Genomic DNA, 22644 nt, shown 5'->3' with positions numbered 1-22644 from the left:
TTTTTTTTTCTCTTTTTCTTTTTGGTACCAGGGGTACTTAATCTCTAAGCCACATCCCCAGCCCTTTTTAAAAATTATTTTATTTATGATCTCGGAAATAACTGTCTCCCAAATTAACAAGTGAATTACTACTCCAACAGAGAATATGTGGAATATAGCCTTTGAATCACCTCTTTAAAAGCCCCCTGTTCCTGATGATGGGCAGAATCACAGCCTTTGAACACAAGTCCCCTGTGTTTCTCCCTCGCTAGCAAAGCAATAAACCCTTTTTTTTTTAACCTCAAAATAATTTTATTTAGAGACAGGGTCTCACTGAGTTACTTAGGGCCTTGATAAGTTGCTGAGGCTGGCTTTGAATTTGCAATCCTTCTGCCTCAGCCTCCCAAGCCTCTGGGATTACAGACATGCATCACTGTGCCCCACCTGATTTTCTTAAAAAATTTTATTTTTCTAATTTTGAGCACTGGGGACTAAGCCCAGGATCTTTCAGATGCTAAGCATATGTTCACTGAGCTCCCCGGCCCAGACATTCATTTAAAAAAAATATCAGTGCATTATAATTATACAAAACAGTGGAATTTGTAGTTACATTTTTTTAAATATTTATTTTTTTAGTTTTAGGTGGACACAATATCTTTCTTTTTTATATTTATGAGGTGCTAAGGATCAAACCCAGTGCCTCATGCATGCTAGGTGAGCGCTCTACTACTGAGCCACAACCCCAACCCCTGTAGTTACATATTAATACATGAACATAACACAATTTGATCTATTTTCTTCCCCATCAGCTTCTCTCTCTCTCTCTCTCTCTCTCTCTCTCTCTCTCTTCTACTGGGAATTGAAACCAGAGCCCCATGTGTGCTAGGCAAGCATTCCACCACTGAGCTGTGTCCCCTAGCCCTCACCTTGGACTCACCTTGGAGAGTGGCACTAGGAGAATCATGATGGAATCAGTTGCCCTCCAAGTTCCCTAGGCCCTGACTTTCAAGGATCAACTCCAATGAACATTTCAGATTCCTGGTTAAGGAAAGAGAAACAAGGAATTGATGAAGGAGTTGACAACTCTGACCATTCACTTAGCCCACGTAAGACCTATAAGGTCCTGGGGTGGGAGAGGAGGAAGGTGCCCAGAGGTCCTTTTCTGACCAAGGACCCAAGCACTTGTGTCCCACCTCCTAATCTAGTTATTACTCACAGAATAATGGTGATTGTTTGAGGTCAGAGCCAGAGTCCAGGGGGGAAGTTGTGGCACCCAGAGGGATCAACCTTGGGGCCCTTCTTATCTCCATTGGGGAACAGTTGCTCTCTTGGTTCAATTGCCCCATAAAACCTCACTGCAATATGGATGCAGCTTGAGTTCATTTACCCCTCCTGGGAGGTTCTGATTGAACCTCAGAGCGATCACCTGTACCCCAGGAAGAGAGTGAAGGAAGGAAGTGTGGGTGGATAGAGGATGGCGGTCAGATGCACATGGCTTCTCCTGAGGCGGGGAGGGGTGTGGTTAAGCCAGGCATCCCATTGCCAATCCAATACCCCCGGCCCCACTCCATCCTGTTCTTGATGATGACCTTAGATATGTGGTCCTTGAGGAGGGGACAGCTATGCCCATGCAGGAGGTCTATGGGAAACAGAGTGAAGTGGCGGCTAGAGAGGTCAGCAGGAGCATCCTGCGACTCCTTGCCCACGACCCCAGCTACACTCCTCTGAATTTCTGTCTGCTTCTTGCAAAATGGAACAATAATAGTCCCTACATCACAGAGCCATTTTGAGGATTAAATCACATAAACCATTAAACACTCAACAGTGTGCCCAATGCATAATAAACAAGCTGCATATATTATGATTTTATCCTGCAATACTCCCTTTTAGAACTGGGGTCTCATGTGTGCTAGGCAAGTGCCCCACCACAGAGCTACATCCCCAGCCCTTTTATTTATTTATTTATTTATTTACTTATTTGTCTATTTATTTATTTATTTTTAAGGCACGGTCACCACCATATGTGGCAAAATCCTTTCTTTTTCCCCAAATAAATTCAGAAACTGCTTAGCCCCAGGTCTGGTAGAGCCTACTTTGGGTGACAACATTTTTGTTGTGTGTGGTGCTGGGGATTGAACCCAGGGCCTTGTGTATGCAAGGCAAGCACTCTACCAACTGAGCTATATCCCTAGGGAGCTTACTTTGGATAGAAATGAAGGGGTTCATGGAGAGAAGACCCAGGAAAAGGAGAGAGACTTGCCTAGGTTTCCTTAATTGATGGTAAGGAGGAAGGTGACGAATCTTCGCAGAGTGCCCTGTACTTCGCCTGCCTGTTGCGTTTGATCCAGGGAACATGCCACAGCCAGGCCGGGCACAGTTACCACTGAGGATCTGGAGGCCCCACCTGGAAGACGGGACAGGAACTGCAAATCAAGGGTCTGAACCCAGAGCGCCTTCCCACGGTGAAGCTTGAACACAGTGAAATTCGTGGAACTCGTGGTCCAGCACCTGGAACCCAGAGGTCCTCAGGGCACCCTGGCACTCCCCCTCCCTCTCTGCCCTGGTCCCTGGCTGCTGCTCTCCTCTGGCTGCATCATCTGCATCCTTATTGTCTGTTCCCCTCCAGGGCTCTTGCTGCAGAGTCCTTGTTTCCTTTCATTGTGGCCCTTCCCACCTTTGTCACACTGTCCCCTCATTCTAGAATATCACCTCCCTTTGTTCAGCCTCCTCTAATCTTCTAGCAATTTCTCTCTGCATCCAAATCCCATTGGCCTGTCAAGCCCTGTATCAAGTGCCACCTCCTCCCCAAAGGTGCTCCAGCCTGTGGCTGGACACTGGGACTCCTTCCCCGCGCCCCAGGCCACACACCTGCTCCTTGCTCAGGATGCCTCACATCCTGCTCTGCAGGCCTGTGCCTTGTCCCTGGGCTAGACTAGAGAAGTGTGTGTCTCAGTCATCTGTGCCTGCTCAGGGCTGGCCCCACACACAGTAGGTGCTCAGTGCACCACATTCGATGAGGAGGGAGTGAATGAGTGAAGGGAAGATGGGAGGACAGAAGGGCAGGACACGGGTGAATGGAGGGAGGCACAGGCAGAGAGGGGGCAGGCTCCTCAGATCCTCCAGGAGTCCTGACCCTGGCCTTGCAGGGAAGGGCAATGTCTGACGCCTGGCATTTCCCCAAGGTGAATAACCGCAGGGCCCTGTCCCTCTGGGCCCTGCCCACATCATAAAGCAGCAAGTGTTTCCTCTTCAGGGTCAGGAGGGAGATATGGGGTGATTTGGGGGCTGAGCCCCAGCAGCTGGGAGCATTTATAAGCTGAGACTCCCGGTGGCCCAGCATCGACTCTCTTCTTCTTGCTCCTCCTGTCTGGCCTCAGCCCTCCCAGCAGCATGGCCTTCAGCGGCAAGTTCGAGTTGGAGAGTGAGAAGAATTATGACGAGTTCATGAAGCGCCTGGGTGAGTGGCCTCCTGAGTACGCCTTCCCTGGGGCTGGCCCGAGGCGGCCAGCTTGGGCCCGGAACCAGAATCCTGGGTAGAGCGGGACAGGACTTCATCCATTCACTTACTCATTCCCTCACACATTTGTAGAGCAACTCCTCTGTGCTGTCTCTGAGGATAACAGAAACCATAAGACAACTTTAACTTTAAAATACTATAGAATATTGGTATTTCTACAGATGGAAAACTTGAGACACAGAGAAGTTGAGTAACTAGTCTAAGGTCACATAGTTAGTAATTTTTTGGAGGCTTTGTTGGTGAATGAGAAACTTGGTGTTTATTCATTTAAACATTTATTGGACACCTGCTGTGTGCAAGAGCTATCCCAATGTCAATGTCACCTATGGGGACACTCGGCATGACTTGCCCAAGTCAGTGGAAAAGGTCTTTAGCATCCAGGACCCTGTCATGTCCTGCCTGGGGAGAGATGACAAAGGGAGATTAGTAGAGAGACCAGGTTGGATAAGTCACTCCTTCACTCAGTCATTCAACAAACACAGGCCTCTACCTGTGCTGTGGTGGGCAGAGAGATTCAGGGTTTCATACTTTCTGGCTTGACTTACGATCTGATGTGAGGAACCAGGGACAATCCCGTGGCACCATCTAAGTCTGAGGCAGTGTACCAGCCCAGACTTGGTGAACAGCTTGGGGGACCTGTGCACTACCTCTTGGTGGTCACCTCTTGCCTGCAGGGCCCTTGTTCCCTGAGGCCTGTGGAGGCAGAACCCTCTGGAGAGTCCTGGCAGGCTGCTGCAGGGGGTAGAGCTGCAAGTGAGCCCACTCAGGCCTAGACTCTGTTCTGCCATCCTGGAAAGCCCCTTCCTCCCCACCCCACCCCACCCCCCAGCACCAGGCATTGAACCCAGGGGTGCTCTACCACTGAGTCACATCACCAGTCCTTTTTATTTATATTTTGAGACAGGGTCTTGCTAAGTTACCCAGGCTGGCCTCAAACTTGCAATCCTCCTGCCTCAGCTTCTCGAGTTACTGGGATGATGGGTGTGCGTCACCATACCTGACTATGTCTCCATTATTTTTTCCTTTGGTACTAGGGATTGAACCCAGCAGGTGCTTACCCACTGAGCCACATCCCCAGCCGTTTTTTTGTATTTTGTTTAGAGACAGGGTCTCACTGAGTTGCCTAGGACCTTGCTAAGTTGCTGAGACTAGCTTTGAACTTGCAATCCTCCTACATCAGCCTCCCATGCTGCTGGGATTACAGGCATGAGCCACGGCACCTGGCTAAGTCTCCATTTTCTTAACTGTAAACTAGAAGGACAAGCCAGGTTCCGTGGCTCGCACCTGTTATTCCAGTGACACTCAACAACTTAGTGAGACCCTGTCTCAAAATACAAAATGAAAAGGGCTGGGGATGTTGCTCAGTGGTAAAAGTGTCCCCGGGTTCAATTCCCAGTAAAAACAAAACAAAACAAAACAGGAAAAAGAGAATTAGAAGACAATCTTGAAGGTCCCATTCAATCTAGAACTTTGTGAACTTGGCAATTTTCTATTATGTTTATAATTACTGTTAGAAGATCAGCTATTTTTGATGAAGAACAGATGGGTGCCAGGAGCTTTAAAAGACACAATGACATTGAATGCTTGCCACAGCCCTCTGAGATAGGCCCTATTTTTAATTTTTAAGGATTTTTTAGGGATCACACACTAAGCAAGCCCTGTACCACTGAGTGACATCCCCAGCTTTAGGTCAGTCTGATGATCCTCATTGCCTGGATAAAAGCATGTAGGTACAGAGAGGTGGCCACATGGCTCAGCCACATGGCTCCTGGCACAGTCGGGCTTTGAAGGCATGTTCTGTCACTGTGCTCTTCTAGCCCCAAACCACAGGGCTCCAAACAGCAGTTCTTAGGTGATCCCTCTCTCTGTCACCCGGCCCAGGTCAATCCAGCGAGGTGATTGAGAAGGCTCGCAACTTCAAGACCATCACGGAGATACAGCAGAACGGGCAGGACTTCACCTGGGCCCAGTCCTACTCTGGGGGCCACATCATGACCAACAAATTCACCATTGGCAAGGAAAGTGAGATACAGACCATGGGTGGCAAGAAGTTCAAGGTGAGAGGCCCCTGGCCACCCTTCCCCACTTTCCCACCCTCTGGCTTTCTCCATCTCAGATGGGGCCTCCATGTTCCTCGGACTGAGACGTCTCTCTACAGTGTGGCCACCAGCATTAAGAGCTCCAATTACCTGAGAATTTAACACTCCTGGTGTGTAATGTCCGTTGTCAATAATGGACACTATAGTGACCATAAAATCAGCTAACACTTCCTGAGCACCTAATATAACATAACCTAGAAGCTGGTTGAATGGTTTATATCTCTTAGCTTTGTTAATCCTCTGAAGTTGCTACAATGGCTCTCTCCCCAGGAGCTGAGTCCTGGGATTAAATAGCTTGTCCCTGTTCACACAGCAAGGGTAGGCCTCGACACCTAGGTGGTCTGGCTCCAGAGGGCACGGCTGTTTTGTGAAGCTGCTGCCTTTCAGTGTAGCAGAGAGATATGGAGCCCAGGCCCTGTTGTCCACGTCAGCAAGATTGGAAGCTGCATCTCTCACGGGCGACCGTGGGCCTTGGATAATTCCTTTCACTTCCCTGAGCCTCAGACATCTAGGACATGGCACCAGGTGTGGTCCTTGACCCAAAGAGCCATGGAGAAGAGTCAGCTCCATGATGCACAGAAGCACCTGCGGGGTGCCTGACACACAGTGAAAGCTGGGCTGGGAGGTCAGTAATTTATTCTTGTTTTAGAGGCAAAGAAATGAGGCTCAGGGAGGCCACACGATGGACCTAAGACTCTGCATCCAGTAAGTGGCCACAGGACAGCGGCCTGAACGGTGCTGTGTGCCAATGGTTAAGCTATCTGCAGAGGGCACTGCTTCTGCAGGCGCACACGAGTCCCCAGTGGGACACGGAGCTGCCAGGTCACTAAAGCATTCAGCCAGGAGGTTCGTTCAGACAGAATTCTGGACATCTTGACAAATCCCTGCTTGACCTTCTGTGGTCCCTTATTATGCTGCCCCTTAGTCTAGAGCAGGGCTTCCCCAGAGTCCCTCTCACCCAGGTTTGAAGCTGTAGTCAATTATGGGTAGCAGAGAAGGGAAGGTGGCTGGCTGTCCCCATCCTACCAGGGCTGGTCCCTTAGGCCTTCCGCCCCTTCTGGGTCCTCTCGGTAGACTTCCACATGAGCATGAGAGTACCCTGCTCCTCAGGCTGCCAAGGTTTAAGTCACCGTGATGTTCACGTACTGCCACTTGTATTTTTTATTTTTAATTTTTAAAAAATGTTTATTTTTTAGCTGTAGTTGAACACAATATCTTTATTTAATTATTTATTTTTATGTGGTGCTGAGGATTGAACCGGGGCCTCGCACATGCTAGGCGAGTGCTCTATCGCTGAGCCACAACCTCAGCCCTATTTTTTATTTTTTTTAACTTGCTGGGGGTTGAGCCCAGGGCCTGGTGCATGCTAAGCAGGGGCTCTATCACTGAGTTCTAGTCCCAGACCCATTTAGGTTTTTAAAAAACTTAACCTCTCCTGGGAGAGAACCTCAGTGAGTTAGCGTATTGATTCTTTTTATTCTTTTTCATAGTAGCACATTATCCTAGAGTACAGAAAAGCTCTAATTTCTTTAACCACTCCCCCATTGGTACGTATTTAGGTATTGACTGGTGGATAAAATTGGCTGGATATTTAGGTTGTTAATTACTACAATGCTATAATCAAATTCCTTGGATAATATTGCTCCATGACTAACTCTGTACACTTAACTACACTGCGCACCAGGCACTGTTCTAAGTACTTTGCATAGATTGTTATTTAATAATATTTTTTGGTGCTAGGAACTGAATCTAGACCCTTACACAGGCTAAGCCAATGCTCTACCACTGAGCTCCCTCCACCTAGTCCCCTTTATCATTTATTCCTTCCAGCAACCCTATGAGTAGGGAGTCACTTGCTCCACTTGAGTGATGGGTAAACTGAGGCACGGAGAGGTTAAAGGACTTGCTCAAGGTCATCTCTTCGGAAGTCTGCCGCTGACTGTGTCCAGGCAGACTCCTAGAGAGGATCGCTGGGCTGCTGGGGGCTCTTCCTCCCTGGAGGGGCTGAGCTGAGCTGCTTGGAGGGTTCTTGTAGCTCAGGTTCTGTGTTTCCCTTCCAGGCTACAGTGCAGATGGAGGGCAGTAAGCTGGTGGTGGACTTCCCCAACTATCACCACACCTCGGAGGTGGTGGGTGACAAGCTGGTGGAGGTGAGTATCAGACCCTTGGATTCGGGGACTGATTCATCAGACCCCCAGTCACCGCCCCTCTCAAGGTCAGCCTCTGGGCAGCTGGAACTTCCCTAGCGCAGGGTGCACATTTCTCCTTTGATCTGAACACACCCTCTGTCAGAGGGGGATTTTTATCTCCATTTCACAGGGAAGCTAAGGGATTGGCAGGAAGGCATGTAGCTTTGATGAGAAAGCTGGGATTCCAGGGGAGCACAGCTGACTCCAGCGCCCCACTTGTGAGGGGCACACGTCTGCTGGCTCCCGGGACCCTTCCCAGAATGTAAATGAAGGAGGTGGTGCAGGTGGGCCCCTCGGGGGCAGCTTCGATTTCACTCCCTTCCCACAGGGGTCTTCAGGCCCTTCCTGCCACATCTTCTGATTTTTCAAAAGAAGCTGGAAGTTTGCACTTGTCTCTCCACACTGTTAAATGTTGGCAATTACTTAGAAAAAAAATTTTTTAATGCTGGCAGGTCTGCCCCACCTATTTTCGTGGACTGGCCTCTCCCACACTCTCCAAGCCTAGTCCTGGCCAGAAGTGCTGCCTGGGGGGCTCTGGCCTCCCCTCTGCCTCTTCTCCCTGGTCCCCTGAGTTTTCCCTAGGGGGAAGAAATGAGGTTAAAGGGAAGAGAAATCGTCCAGCGTAGGTCTAGGAAGAACTCTCCAGAAGGGCACTGATGAGGGAGGCAGGGCTGGACACCTACCTCTCCTCGGCCCCTTTCTGATCATTTCTCTCTTTCCCTTGTTTTGCGACTACTCTCTTCAGGAGCCTGATGGGGAGGGAGGGAGTGAACTGCCTGTCCTAGCTTAGGTGGCTTAATTTCCCCATTTTGGAAGCTGGGGAGTCTAGGATCAAGGGGCGGCACTGTTGGGGGCTGGTGTGGGCACTCTTCCTGTTTTCCAGTGCAGACAGAGAGGTCTCTTCTTAGAAAGCCAGTATTCCTATCAGGAGGTTCCACCCTTGTAACTCATTACCTCTTCAAGGTCTGGTCTTCAAATGCCCTCACACTGGGGACTGGGGTCTTAACTATGAATTGGGATGGGGGCATTAATATAAAGACGAATGTGCCTAAGAGGCTCAATGCCTTCCATTATTCCTGTTTTATAAAGAAGCTTTACCAGGCAGCCTCAGAGACAGCAGGTGACTTTCCCAAGGCCACACAGCTAATAGTGGCAGAGGCGAATCCCATCCCCCAGTGTCTAGACTAGGCTGTTTTCCAGGCCAATAGGTCTTCTCTCTCCCTTCATTTTTACTTTTTAAAAAATAACTGAATAGATGTATAGTGTTACACAAGTATAAAAGGAAGTGAGTATCCCTCTTCCGTTGGGTGAAAAGGGTCTCTTGGAGGATCTGGTGAATGCTCTGGTACATTTTTACATGAAATGTCAGCCAGGGGGGTCCTGATTCCCAGAAGCAAAGCTCCTCAGCCTGAAGTGCGCAGGGAGAGCACAGGGCGTGAGAGCCAGAGGCAAGCTTGTGCCCAAGAACAGAAACCATCTCCCAAGCTCTCGGAGCCTGCAGTTTCCTCCCCTATGCAACAGGGCAACCTCCCAGGGCTGCTGGGAGGGTCAGTGGAATCCTGCAGGGGAATTGCCTGGGTCGGGGAGAGGAAGTGAACATGGTGGACGGCCTCTGTCACTGCACTGACGCCTTCTGTTCTGGCTGCTTCTTTCAGATCTCCACCGTCGGCGGTGTGACTTATGAGCGCGTGAGCAAGAGGGTGGCCTGAGCCATTGTCCGGGGCTCCGGGAGGATAGAAACCCACCAATAAAACTGAATGAGAGCAGATACTGCTCATTGCAGAAACTCTTTGTTTCCTGGTGTCTTGGGACAGCCTCTGGCTGGGTGGGGGTGGGAAAGCCCCCAAGGATGATTGCATGGGCCAGGCATTGGCCTTGAGACCCCAGTGGGATCCTCTTCATGCCTGACAGAGGGGGCCATGAACGGGGACTGCAATGCTCCTGCCCTGGGAGAAGCCACAGAGAGTCCATGGTGACATACTTCTGGGCTCCCCCGCCCTGTCCTCCTCTCCAGGAAACAGAGATGGGGTCTTGCTATGTTGCTAAGGTTGGTCTCAAATCTTCCTGTCTCAGTTTCCCAAATAGCTGGGATGACAAGTGCATACCATAAAGGCTCCTTTAAAAAGACAAGTCACCTGGGACTTTCAGATGGGTCACAAGATAAGCATCTGAGCACTCTGGGTGCCGGGTGAGGGGCACAGACATACCTCCAGAAAGTGCCCAATCTCCAACGCAGGGCAGACCCCGGGGTGCAAGCACCAGGGCTTATCCTGGGGAGGGGTTCCGTCTGGGCTGTGGAGTCATCTCCTTAGGCCTCAGGAGAACCATGAGGGGTTGAAAGGAAATGACAGTCCAGGAGCTGGCGAAGGGCTGTGGGAGTGGCTGGAGGGACTAGAGGTCTTGGGCTGGGCGGGGCCTCTGGGAGGAGCTAGGAGAGGCTAGGGAAGGGAGCCTCTCTGATCCTTTGGCAGGCCCTGGAGCCTTGGGTTGTGGCTTCTGAGGCAGCGTTCAGGTTTAGCAGATGTCCTATGACTGATGGGAAACCAGGCCTGCCAGGGCACAGGGGTGGAGAAGGGTGGACCGCTTGTCCCTGGCTTGACTATCCCTAACCCAGGGCACCGAACAGCCCTGTTTTCATCTCCTTTCTCCTTGGCAGTGTCTGCCACATCTGGGTATTAACCTGACTTCTTTTCACCCAATATTTTTCTGTATGACAGTTCACTTATTCTTACTATCATGGAAAGTTTTAGGTCACTTCCATATGTGGACAGTCAATGTCATTTTCCATAGGTAGAGTGAAACTATTTGTAAAAGTCACAGCCAAGCAATGTGAACTTCTAGGTGTATCTTGTTACCTGCCCAAAGCCCTGAGCTTGGCACTTCCCTTGTGAGAGAGGTAAAAGACATGGTAGAATTCACAGGAAAACCTTTCCCCTAACAGTCAAAATTACTCTAAGATTACTAAAAGGAAGATGGGCACTGTGGCACAAGCTCGTAATCCCAGTGACTCAGGAGGCTGAGGAAGGAGGATCGAAAGTTCAAGACAGCCTTAGCAACTTAGTGAGGCCCTAAGTAACTTTAGAAAGTCTTAGAAAGATACTGTCTCAAAATAAAATAAAATAAAAAGGGCTGGGGATGTAGCTTAGTGGTAAAGCACCCGTGGGTTCAATCCCCAGTATGTATACACACACACACACACACACACACACAGAAAAGAGAACATACTGCAAATTTTCAAAGGCAGGCAGGACTTAAATTATCCTGAATGTACAAGTTCTATACTTGGGGAATAAAGAATAAGCTTTGCCTAGCACACATCAGGTGCTTAATAAGTGCTTCCTCCCCTAAGTTTCTTCTGGCCCCGTGCAATCTGCAGCCCTTCACTCTCGGGGCAGCCTGGACGGACACTAGGCCCAGCCTACTGGCTACTCTCCCCTTGCCTCCTCCCAAAGGCTACCCTGAGACCTTGTTTGTCTTTCCAAGAACAGCCTCTCTCACCCACCCACCCAGCCAGGACCCCACGAATTCCAACGTTTTGCCAAGACTTACTGCTAATTAAGTGAACTAGGTAAGCATTAAATTAAACTAGCAGTGTTGCTGTTTCCCCTCCAGACTGAATAATTACTCATAATGAGCTTGGATAATAAGTCTCTAAATAACACAGAGTTACCCATAATTAGACTGAAAATTGAGTGAAGGAGAGAGGAGAGGAAAGGAGGAAGGGCAGGAAAGAGGAAGAGGAAGAGGCAGGAGGGGAGGGAAGGAGAGAGAGATTTCATATCCATAATTTATTCAAGGACAAATTCAAATTATTGGCAGGGAAGGACCTCTTAAGCCCATGTTGCCACATAATCTCAGAAGTGCAGAACCTGGGACAGCAGGATCTCAGTTGTAACTGTGTATTTCCGATATGGAAAACCAAGGCTCAGAGAAGGGAAGAAATTCACCCAAGGTCACATAGCAAAGGGGGCGGAGCACTGAGAGTAATGGACTAGGCTTCTCTCCCTGATGGAGGCTAGTTTCTGGGGTAAGTGGCGGAAAGTGAGCTGGAGGAAAGCAAATCCACTTCACTGGCCTCCTGGGAGCCAGAAGAGATGAGTGGTTAGTTAGGAGCTTTGACTCAGTCACATTGCCAGGACTCGAATACCTCTTCTGTCACATGGTACCGATGTCACCTTGGGGAAGTTCATCCACTTCTCTGAGCTTCAGGCTCCGCAGCTGTAGGTGGGGGAACAGCTGTAATTTACCTAATGGATTCGGTATGCGCCCCCCGCTGCCCTCACCTCCCCTGTCTCTAACATCAGTGCCAAGGCAGTGAGACTAAAGGATTGGGAGTGCCTCCACCAACGTGTAAGCCACGTGGGCAGGTCCTGGGCATTGCTGAGCCTTATATTTCCTGTGTGTAAAATGGGTTAATATAACCGTCCCCTCCTGGGTCACAGGGGAGTTACACAGATAGAGGTTAATAGGTATACCAACGGCTTCCAAAAAGCTAGCAGTGTGTTTCCAGCTCCGTTCAAGATGCAGCGGGAGGCCCCATCCCCCACACCTTAACGCAGGCGCCCTTAACCCCAGGCTCCTCATGACCTTCACCCTGACTCTTGGAGGTCATCACTCCCACTCTGCCAGGGCACCAACTTCCTCCAGTCAAGCTCCTCCAGTGCATGGGGAGCTCCCACAGAGGGTGGGCCGCTGGGCCACTGTGGGTCTTCTCTCTCATTCCAAACCCTTGCACCAGGCCCTGTGGGGTGGCAAGGCCGATTCAGATTGCAGGAGCTTGAACTGACTCCCTTATTCACTGCGGCTCTCCTTTAGCAAATAATGTCTCCATGCCCCGAAGCTACACCCACAGCCCTTTAAACTTTTATTTGGAGAGAGATCTCACTTCGTTGCCCATGCAGGACTCAAACTTATGAAACTTCTGCCTCAGCCTTCCAAGTGGCTGGGATTACAGGTGTGTACCATCACACCAGGGGCAGCCAGATCATTTCTTTTTTTGGGGGGCATGGGGCTTGGGATTGAACTCAGGGGTACTCACTCACCGAGCCACATCCCCAGCACTACTTTGTATTTTATTTAGATACAGGATCTCACTAAGTTGTTTAGTGCTTCACTTTTGCTGAGGCTGGCTTTGAACTTGTGATCTTCCTGTTTCAGCCTCCCAAGCCGCTGGGGTGACAAAAGTGTGCCGCTGTGCCGGGCCAGATCATTTCTTTGTCCTGTGCATATAATATTGTTAAGTAGCACCCCTGATCTCTGCCCACTGGATGCCAAGACCATTTCCTCTTGCAATTGAATATATCATATCTCTAGACACTGCCAAATGTTCCCTGGGTCACAGCAGTGACTCTAGCTGAGAATCACTGCTATGAAGGTAAGGAGCCAGTCCCACAAGGATGAAGGGAGAAGAGCAGACCAGAGAAGAAACAGTTTTGAAGAGATGGCCTGAAAAACTCTCAAGGGCGAGAGGCACTGGAAGCCTGGCCCTAACCCTAATCTGGGCACTTGCAAATGTTAACCTGGATAGAAGCAAGTTCTCATTGGAAAAGGAGCCTGAGTCTCCCAATCCTTCACACAGCTCAGTGAAAGAAATACTTAAGAGAAGGAAGAAGTGTTAAGTGCAAGATAAAGCCGAGGTTGAGAGCTCAGATGGCTGAGATCGGGTTGGGATGTCGTTTCCTTGCCCTCTTCCTGTGAGCATGGAATCTGTGTCCTGCACGTTTAACCCTTCTTTTCTTCTTCAAGGAAATGCTGTACTTAAGGCACCAGGAAGATGGTTAAAAATGCAGATTCCAGGACGCCACCCCTCTTAGAGAAGTCTCCAGGTCATTCATTCTTCAGCTTGCTCGGGTTTGAAAACCTCTGGATTCAGCCAGATGTCAGCCCTTGGGAGGGCCTTTAAGGCCGTCCCTGTTACTTAAAAAAAAAAAACCTTTCCTAGCCACCCACCCCCAGCATGGGAATTGACCAAATATTGAATGGAACACACGTGTGTGGGAGAAATCCCTCCAGCTGAAGGCAGGGGCCAGGGACTCTGCAGCCCATCTTCCCCCTGAGTTCAAACTCAGCCATCAACTCAACCATCTCCATGGAAACAGGTGGGGAACCGAAGCCCAAAGAGGGAGGGATTTGCCCACAGTGAGGCAGATGCTCTTGGTAAATGGAGCCTTGTCTCTAATCTTCCCAAACCCAGAGCCTCGTGCTTCACTGGGCCTTGTACACAGAGAGGAGATCAGCTCACAACTCCACCTGCCAACAGACATGGTCCCCAAGCACCCTTCCTGGGACTTCCACACACCTCTGCATGCCTCCCCACCCCAACCAAAGGCACATTTGCTTGGCAACACCAGTTCTCAGGATGGTTCTCTTGCTGGAACCCGGTGGCGGAGAGCAGGACAGGCCCCAGAGAGAGCCCTTCAGGGAAGGGCAGGAATCTGATATCCTCTATGTCAGTGGATGTGTCTTCCGTGGTTCTACCTACACAGTTTGACATTTTTAAACACTCCTGAATAGAATCCATGGCATCTTAAGCACTGTCATTAAGTTGATGGTGATTTTTTCTTTTCTTTTTGTGATGCTGGGGATGGAACTCAGGTCTTCACAAATACTGGGCAAGTAGGCACTCTACTGCTGGGCTACATCCCCAGGGCTTGGCAAGACTTTTTCTTTTCTTATTGTTTGGTACCAGGGATTGAATCCAGGAACACTTAACTACTGAGCCACACCTCCAGCCTCCTTCATGTTTTATTTTGTCACAGGGTCTAAGTTACTTAGGGCCTTATTAAGTTGCTGAGGATGGCTTTGAACTTGCAATCCTCTTACCTCGGCTTCCGGGGCTGATGGGATTACAGGTATGTGCCACCACACCTGGCTTTTGGCTTTAGTTCTTAGTTGGGCATAGTGGTGCACACCTGTAGTCTCAGCTATGTTTGGTCATTTGAGCCCAGGACTAGCCTGAGCAACATAATTAGATCCTGTCTCAAAAATACAAACCCACCCTCCCAACACAATAAACGCACTGGTACATAGATAATGGTGCATCTTACAGTGATCTTGTGTTTAGAGACACAGTAATTACCCCTTTTTCTTGAGATGCCAGCCTTCATGTACATTGTTTGATCTTCGTGAGAAGCCTGAGGCAAGGGCTGTTGCTGCCCCCACTTTAACAGGTAAGAAGACAGAGGCTCAGGGAAGTTGGTCAACGACCTTCCAACGGCTAAAAAGTGGTTACGATTGTTAATTTTATATGTCAACTTGGTTAGGCTACGGTGCTCAGTGACTTGATAAAACACTTGCGAAGATGTTGCTGTGAAGGTGTTGTTTTAGATGTGCCTGACATTCACAGTCGAGCAGATAGATGACCCTCCATAACACCGGCGGGCCCCTTTCCACTAGCCAAAGACCTTCTGGGCAGAGATTAAAGTTTCCCAGGAGTGGAATTTTGCCTCAAGACCGCAACACAGAAGTCATGCCTGAGCCTCTGACATGAGCTAGATTTTAGGCTCCATTACAGTATCTACTTTTTCTTCTTCTTCTTGTGATATTGGAATTGAACTCGGGGCCTTGTGCATGGGAGGCAAGCACTCTGTCCCTGAGCCACATGCCCAACCAGAAGTGTTGACTCTTACCTGAGTCTTCAGCCTGTTGTCATGCTGCCCCACTTTTTACACATGCCAGTCCCACAGTCGCATGAGCCAATTCCTTAAAGCAAATCTCTCCCCGTGTCCTACTGGTTGAACCCTGGAGAGCCCTGACTGGTGCAGTCACGAGCTGGGATGTCAAGTCATACACACACCCTCTCTGCCCAGCCTGTGTTCCCAGGGAGGCCCAATTCCAGCTCAGAGGGCAGGACCCAGCTCCAAAGAAGCCAGTCTTGCTGTTGCCAATCCTGATACCCCACAACCCTGCTGCTCATCCCAGGAGACACTCGATGGCCCACTGAAGGGGGGGAGAAAAGGGATGGCCTGAGAGGGGAAGCCCAGGAAGACAACAGAGAGACCGAGTGCAGGTGATATGTTTATTGCGAGACACTTATTTCTGGGAGCCAGGCTGCTGGGGTAGCCCCTCAGGAGCTCCCGGCCCCACAACAGACAGACACAACAACCTGGAGTCCCACCCAGTCGCACATAAATAGGAGGAGTCAGCAAAGGGGAAGGAGACAGACAAAGGACCCTGCAGTTCCTATGCTAGTGTGGCGGGGCGGCAGCGCCTCAGCCACAGCCCGTTTCTTTTCCGTTTCCACGCTGAGACTTTCATCTGCTCCAAAAAACTCTGGAGCCGACTCAGCAGCCCTCGGCCGCCTTCCTGGCGGCCCCCGTCACGGTCTCCTAGACAGTGAGTCAAGAGTCAAGAACACCAATGAGTCAAGAAAACCAAGATGGGTTTCTCTTAAAAAAATAAAATAAAAAGCAAACCAAACAACTAAATTTGCTTCCGTCCTTTGTACCTCCCAGTTCTGACGGGTGAACAGTGTGTCCCCTGACAACAAACCAACAAACCAAAAGAAACATGCTGAGCAGAAGCTGGGAGTCGGAATAAAAACATATTGCACATGGTTACAAGAATCTTCCTGAGATCCCTCTTGCTGCAGATCCCCCAATACTGGTTTTTGATGCAACCAACCCCTTGCCTACCAGCGATGGTGACATATACACCCCACGTCCCCATCCAGGCAGCATTAACAAGGATTCCACATTCTTACCCTTTGCTATTAGCCAAACTCAAAGCCAGGGCTGGTGTCACCTGACATACCATAAGCAAGTGGTGGAGGGAGGTGGGGATGGTGTCCACCTTCGTTTTCCCCTCCAGCCCCCTGGTGGTCATCAAAGTTTTACAGCATCCAAGACATGAAATCTTCTGGGACAAAGAGCCTTCGAAGTGGTTCTCGCCATCGCGTGCTTCTGAAAAGGGACCTCTGGTGCTACTGCAGGTCCATCCCAAGATGGGTTAAAACTGACAGTCTCGCGGGGGACAGGCAGAGTGTGGCAATTAAACTTGTTTCTTTTCTCTTAAGGAATTTTTTTTTTTCAAGTATCACAAAATCCCTGATGTAGTATGTAAACACAACATCTTGCGGAACAGAAAGCTAGATCACTTGGGGAAGCAGCAGCATGTGAAGTATCTAAAAGGCCGGAAAAAGTTTCACGTTCAAAAACAAAAGGCGAGACAGCCACTCGCTGGGTCTTGCAAGGAGGCACTCAGCCCACATGCACAGGCCTCTCGGTGGAGCCAAAGGAGGGGAGCACCCACCACGGCTGGCTTCAGGGTCCTGAGAAGGCGCCAGGCCGCCCGTTCTTTGTCAGTGACGTGGCTGCCATCGGCTAAGAGTGAAGAAGTCTCTGAGGCCCGAACTGGAGGTGCTTGTGGTCTAGTATTCTGGCCTCTTCCCAAGTCTTTCTTGATTCACTGGACCCCTGCTTGGGGGGACAGCCACTGAGCCTTTTTTATACCCCAGGCACACATGGGAGAGGATTTTCAGAGGAATGCTCTCGGTGGTGAGGTATGTCATTGAATGCTTTGCTTGGGTCAGTTTTATTTAAAGGAAAAAAAAAAAAGCCCTTTTTATGTCCAAGGACACTGGGCTCTCGGGCAGGGCCTCCAGGCACCTCACCTGGCTCAGCTCTCCTCTGGGGTGTTCTGTTCCTTTGCCTGGCTCTTTGAGGCTTGCCCATGTGGCCCAAAGTTGGCCTATCTGTCAAAACAGCCTGCAGGGAACAAGTGGCTCCCGCTGAAGTAGCTGCTTCCGTAGGTGGTAGCAAGGCAGTGCCTCGGCTCGGCTGCAATGGTCATCTGCATGCTAAGGGATGCGGGGACAGGCATGGGACACATGTCCAGGGGCTGGAGGGTAGGGTAAGGAGTGTGGAGGGAGGAGCCAGTGCCTCCCGGGAGCAGGCTCCCTGAGCGGTGGGCCTGCAGCGAGTCCCTGTAGGCCAAGCACAGGTCCTGCACAGGGGCCTGGAGCTGGGCCAGGGTCGTTGTCGCCTGGCTGAGGGCAGGGTAGGCAGGCGGCTGGAACAGCACTTGGGTGGGGGCCGGGGGCGTGCCGGGCACCATGGCCAAGGCTTGGCTCTTGACCGTGACGGCATCCTTGAGGACATTGTCATACGCTCTGAAAAAAGAAGAGTCCAGTGAGATTTGAAGGTCAAAGAGAACGAGACACCTGAGTGTACCTCTACCTTCCTTCGTATCTGGGACCCAGAGAGGTGCGTGCGCTCTGATACTGCAGGTCCCAGCCACACTGTGCTGGAGGGGTCTGCATGTGCCCTCGGCTATTCCCCAACTAGACTCAGGCCTCAGATTTCAGCTTGGAGCAGCTTTTCCCACAAAGCCTGACCCCTCAAGACTAGGCTGAGCAGTCCCTGTGGCCCCTGCCCTGCCCCACCCTGGAGGACAACTCAGGTCCCATCTGCTTTTCTCACCTCTGCATTTCCAGCATTTGGTACAGCCAAGTGCTTTGGGTGCTGAATGAGCACACAGCACAAGCTCTACCTTCTAGGCCTTTCTGGGCTCACTCTATCCCCAGCTGGGCTACTCCTTAGCTTTTAAGCACCAAGTAAATTGCCCACTGGGGTCTAAGTGTCTCCCTCTGAAAAGAGGGATGTTGCAATAGGGATTTTTCCCATCTCGGAAAAAAAGCTTCCCATAAAACTTTTTGGGAAAACAAAACAATTAGAGGCTTACGTAAGAAAGGAGCAAATGGAAGCTATGACTAATCCAAGAAGGGGATATCCCAAAGTGGCAGTCATCAGTGAAGAGTGAGGCCAGGCTGAATTGGGGCGCACACCTGCCATCGAAGCAACTTGGGAGGCTGAGGCAGGAGATGGAAAGTTTGAGGCCAGCCAGGGCAACTTAGTGAGACTCTGTCTCAGAATAAGAAATAAAGCCGGCTGCAGTGGTGCACACCTGTAATCCCATCTGCTGGGTAGGTTGAGGCGGGAGAACTGCCAGTTCAAAGCCAGCCTCCACAATTTAGCGAGGCCCAAAACAACTTAGTGAACTCAGCTTGCCTCAAAATAAAAAAAAAAAAAATACAACAGGCCGGGGATGTAGTTCAGTGGTTAAGCACCTCTGGGTTCGATCCCTGGTACTAAAAAAATAAGTAAATAAATAAATTATAAAAAGGGCTGGGAACATAGTGCAGTGATAGAGTGTGGCTGGGCTGGTGGCTAAATCGAGGACAGCCATCAGCACTCTGATCAGGCTGTGTTCTCTGACTTCGGGGACCTTTTAAAAAACACACAATTTAAGACAAAGCCTAGGGAGCAGGACTGACAATTTAGAGAGCAGGTAGCCACCAGCCAAGCATGGGACCTGAGGAATTTTGCTGTCACCATGCAGGTCCACATCCAAGACGTACCGCCATCTGTTGGGTGCAAGAGGGAGTGCACTGGGGGTGGCCACGCAGGATCTGTCCTGTCTGCCCTCCTCCCTGAGGTCCCCATGGACCTCTTTGGACTCCAATATCCATTTCACAATGCAGGATCCAAGATGCCGTTAAGCATGTTCTCTGGTACACCAAACATTTCTTCCCCAAGATTCCCAGGGGCCCTTGTAAAGACGCTGTAGCTTCTTAGGTAAAGCCACTTGGGGTTTAGCTGGATAGGTCAGTTTCACAGCCATTTCTGAGAAAAGTCGCTTGTAAGAGCCCCTCAGTGTGATTATCCATAAGATTACACTGGGCTTAGATCAAAGAGCCCAGATGTTAATTTTTATTTTTGGTACTGGGGATTGAACCCAGAGGTGTTTAACCACCGAGCCACATTTCCAGTTCTTTTAATTATTTTTTTTAAATTTTGAGACAGGGTCTTGCTAAGTTGCTCAGGGCATCACTAAGTTGCTGAGACTGGCTTTGGAATTGTGATCCTCCTGCCTCGGGCCCCAGAGTCGCTGGGATTAAAGGCGTGCACCACTGTGCCCAGCAGCCCAGGTGTGTAGAAGGAGGGGCACCCAGCCTCTCTTCTCCCTTGCTCCCTGATCTTAAATATACAAACCCAAAGCTACCCCCAAATAGAAAGGGCCAATTCCCTAACCCCACTTCTATCAGGAGACACAGTAGGTGAGGCCCTAGACTCAGGAAATCCCCCATGCCCTGAGGTGGGCTTCAAGGGCAAGTGGAACCTCAATTTTTTAAGAAACACAGAGATCAGGAGAGGAACCTACACCAGCAGGATTTCAATACATGTGCTAAGATGTTCCAGGGAATAGTTTGAGATCCTCTGTAGGTCTCTGGTCCAGTAGGGAGAAAGCTGCAGGCAGATCCTGGAGGCCCCAACACAGGCTGCAGCGACCACAGAAGGCCGGAATTTGTAGAATATATGATCTGAAAGAGAATCCCAGAGGGAGTCAGCACCCTTGGAGTCCTGTGCCTGTTCTGAGAACTGGCAGACAAATGAATGAGTTCAAAGGCTATTCACTGATGCACTACAAATAGGATAAAAACTTGAAAAATATGAAGTTCCATTATTAAATATTTTTTCCCCAAAGACACCTTTGCTCTCAGTTTGGGGGATTTACTTAGACAAGTGATTTTTCAAATTATTGTCCATGGGTCCTATGGGGCCACATGGGGCTGGCTGATGGGCTACAAACAGAACTGTAAAACATCTGTCCTGTTTTAGTTGTCATGGGTGAATGACACACCATTTCAAAGGACTTTGTTTTAGGGCATGACTGAAGGCTGCTTAGTAATAGCAACAATGCTTGATCCACAGTAGGTGCTCAGCGAAAACGTGCTGAATGAATAAACTACAGGAATAAAGCTACAGGAATTTAATATTTATAACTACAATGGGCACCTTCCCTAGGTTTACTGAGAAATCTCATGTCCTACTAAGATAGCCGGCAACATAGCAAAGCTGATACTATTTTTATACAAAGGCCAACAGCTGAAATTCCTACAGTTTTCATGAATGGCATTGGTTTTCAGTGCCTTCCTATGTTGTCTTAAATTGCTCTTGACTTTCAATTACTTGAACTTTCACCTTTTAGGGTATCAGTCAGTTAGGGTGGTATTTTAGTTAGAAGCACAGTTGTGGAGTCAGGCTCCCAGGTTCAAATCTTAGAATAGATCTTGGGTAAGTTAGGCCATTTAAAAAATATATATATTTTTGTAGATATCGATGGACCTTTATTTCATTCATTTATTTATATGCAGTGCTGAGAATCAAACCCAGAGCCTCACACATGTTAGGCAAGTGCGCTACCACTGAGCACAACTCTGGCCCCAAGTTAGGTCACTTTTTAAATATCAGTTTCCTCACTTCTAAAATGATGCTTGTGTGAGGTCACTGTAAAGTTCAAATGAGATAATGTGTGCATAGCTCTGGACCAACAAGTCTGCACACAGTAAGCACTCAATTCATGCTTCATATCAGAACCACAGATACTGCCATTCATGATCTTTCTGGTTTGTGGCAGGTGATCGAGTGTGTGGTAGGTGATCAAGTGGTTTTATCTGCATTTTTTCTGATTGGTATGTCACCTCACACCTACATTCTAAGACACTGGGAAGAGAGGGGTTTCAAGTAGGGGTCCCCAAACTGGGTAACCTTTATTGCTAAAGCAGATGTAAACACAATTCCCATCTCATATCCTACTGTGCAGTGAAGCTCTTTGGGGATGACTGAGCTGTGACTCTGTGCTATTCGAATCATCTGCAATGTTCAGGTTACCATAAGTGGATTATGGGTTGAGCTGTAGTTTGCTGGGGACCAGATGCCTCTCCAGAAGCCTCTGCTGTCTCTTCTACCTACATACCTAGATGGACATGCCCTTCAGCGCCTTCTGATCCAAGCCCTGTGTGTGTGTGTGGTGGGGACCCCAGCCACCTCTGCTGCCCTCACCTTGCAGGGTGACCTCTAGGAAGTAATGGGCATATTCCTTGAGGCACTCTTTGGTCTTGCGGGGGCAGGTGGTAGGCCAGGTGTGGCAGTGGTGGTCCTTTTGGCTGACAGAGGCCAAGAGGTAGTAGTCCAGGAAATGGGCGGGCGTGGGCAGGCACAGGTTCCAGCTGAAGGCCTCGAGGAGCAGCAGCTCTGTGCTCAGCAGCTCCTTCTTGGTGAGGGAGAAGTTCTGGCTGCTCAGGATCCTTGTGCTGTTTATCTGCTCCAACTTGGGTACGTGGTCTTCCCTGTCCTCAAACTTACCTACAGGGAAGCAGAAGCAGACGTTACTGACACACAGGAAGCGAAAGGCCATCTTACAGCACCTGGACAGTGTGGGCAGGGAGGAAAGAAAGCAGAGAGGCTGGACTTCTGATGGATTTTAAAAGCACATATTCCAGGTCTGCCAAACCTGGACTTGACTCCTCAAGCCTCTGCTTCCGGCTGTGATCATGGCCAAGGGGTCTCAGCTTCTCTGGGGCTCAGCTTCCTTTTTTTTTTTTTTATTCTGGGGATTGAACCCAGGTCCTTGCATATGCTAGGCAAGTGTTCTACCACTGAGCTACATTGCCAGTCTTTTATAAAAACAATTTTTATTTTGAGACAGGGTCTCACTAAGTTGCAGAGGCTGGCCTTGAACTTGTGATCTTTCTGCCTCAGCCTCCCAAGTAGCTGGGATTACAGGTGTGTAACACCACATTCAGTTTCCGCTTCTTCATCTATAAAATGGAACCTACACTTTGGTTTCTGCTTCTTCATCTATAAAATGGAACCTACACTTCATAAGGCTTTTGTACATTCAATGAGAAAACACACACCGAATGCTTAGATTGGTGTCTGGGACACACGAGAGGCTAAGAGAGCAGCCAGCAACATCAGTCAGGTCAAGCTCTGGGGGATAGGTGCTCCCCAACACCCTGAATGGCCTTCACTTATCCAACCTCCAAGCCACAGTGAGAATGACCTTGCAAATCTGACCT

At 49.5% G+C, this 22644-nt stretch overlaps 2 protein-coding genes across 4 annotated transcripts in view; one reads left to right on the top strand and one right to left on the bottom strand.

Moving 5' to 3' along the window:
* Positions 1-3301: 3301 nt before the first annotated feature.
* Positions 3302-9553, top strand: Fabp6 (fatty acid binding protein 6). The gene is made up of 4 exons (XM_015492807.2): positions 3302-3436; positions 5378-5553; positions 7656-7745; positions 9440-9553. The coding sequence occupies exons 1-4, from the start codon at positions 3370-3372 to the stop codon at positions 9491-9493; spliced, it is 387 nt and encodes a 128-aa protein (XP_015348293.1). The 5' UTR covers positions 3302-3369; the 3' UTR covers positions 9494-9553.
* Positions 9554-15787: 6234 nt separating this feature from the next.
* The window catches only part of Ccnjl (cyclin J like), a 52311-nt gene continuing 45454 nt past the window's right edge, over positions 15788-22644 (bottom strand). For all 3 annotated transcript variants that reach the window (XM_015492658.2, XM_048816190.1, XM_048816179.1), the window contains exons 4-6: positions 21626-21928; positions 19944-20103; positions 15788-17892 (exon numbers count right to left, since the gene is read on the bottom strand). In XM_015492658.2, coding sequence (XP_015348144.1) covers positions 17472-17892; positions 19944-20103; positions 21626-21928 — 884 coding nt within the window. In that variant the 3' untranslated portion in view covers positions 15788-17471. The remainder of the gene's footprint in view (positions 17893-19943; positions 20104-21625; positions 21929-22644) is intronic.

Source organism: Marmota marmota, unplaced genomic scaffold (assembly GCF_001458135.2).
Source record: "Marmota marmota marmota unplaced genomic scaffold, marMar, whole genome shotgun sequence".
Lineage (NCBI taxonomy): Eukaryota > Metazoa > Chordata > Mammalia > Rodentia > Sciuridae > Marmota > Marmota marmota.
This window is presented reverse-complemented; position numbering and strand designations above follow the sequence as displayed.

What these genes read in the sequence shown, in the direction of transcription:
- Fabp6 (XM_015492807.2), top strand. Translation starts at nt 3,370, where the DNA reads ATGGCCTTCAGCGGCAAGTTCGAGTTGGAGAGTGAGAAGAATTATGAC. An exon ending in CGAGTTCATGAAGCGCCTGG is followed by an intron (nt 3,437 to 5,377) that starts GTGAGTGGCCTC and finishes CACCCGGCCCAG; the next exon opens with GTCAATCCAGCGAGGTGATT. An exon ending in TGGGTGGCAAGAAGTTCAAG is followed by an intron (nt 5,554 to 7,655) that starts GTGAGAGGCCCC and finishes TTTCCCTTCCAG; the next exon opens with GCTACAGTGCAGATGGAGGG.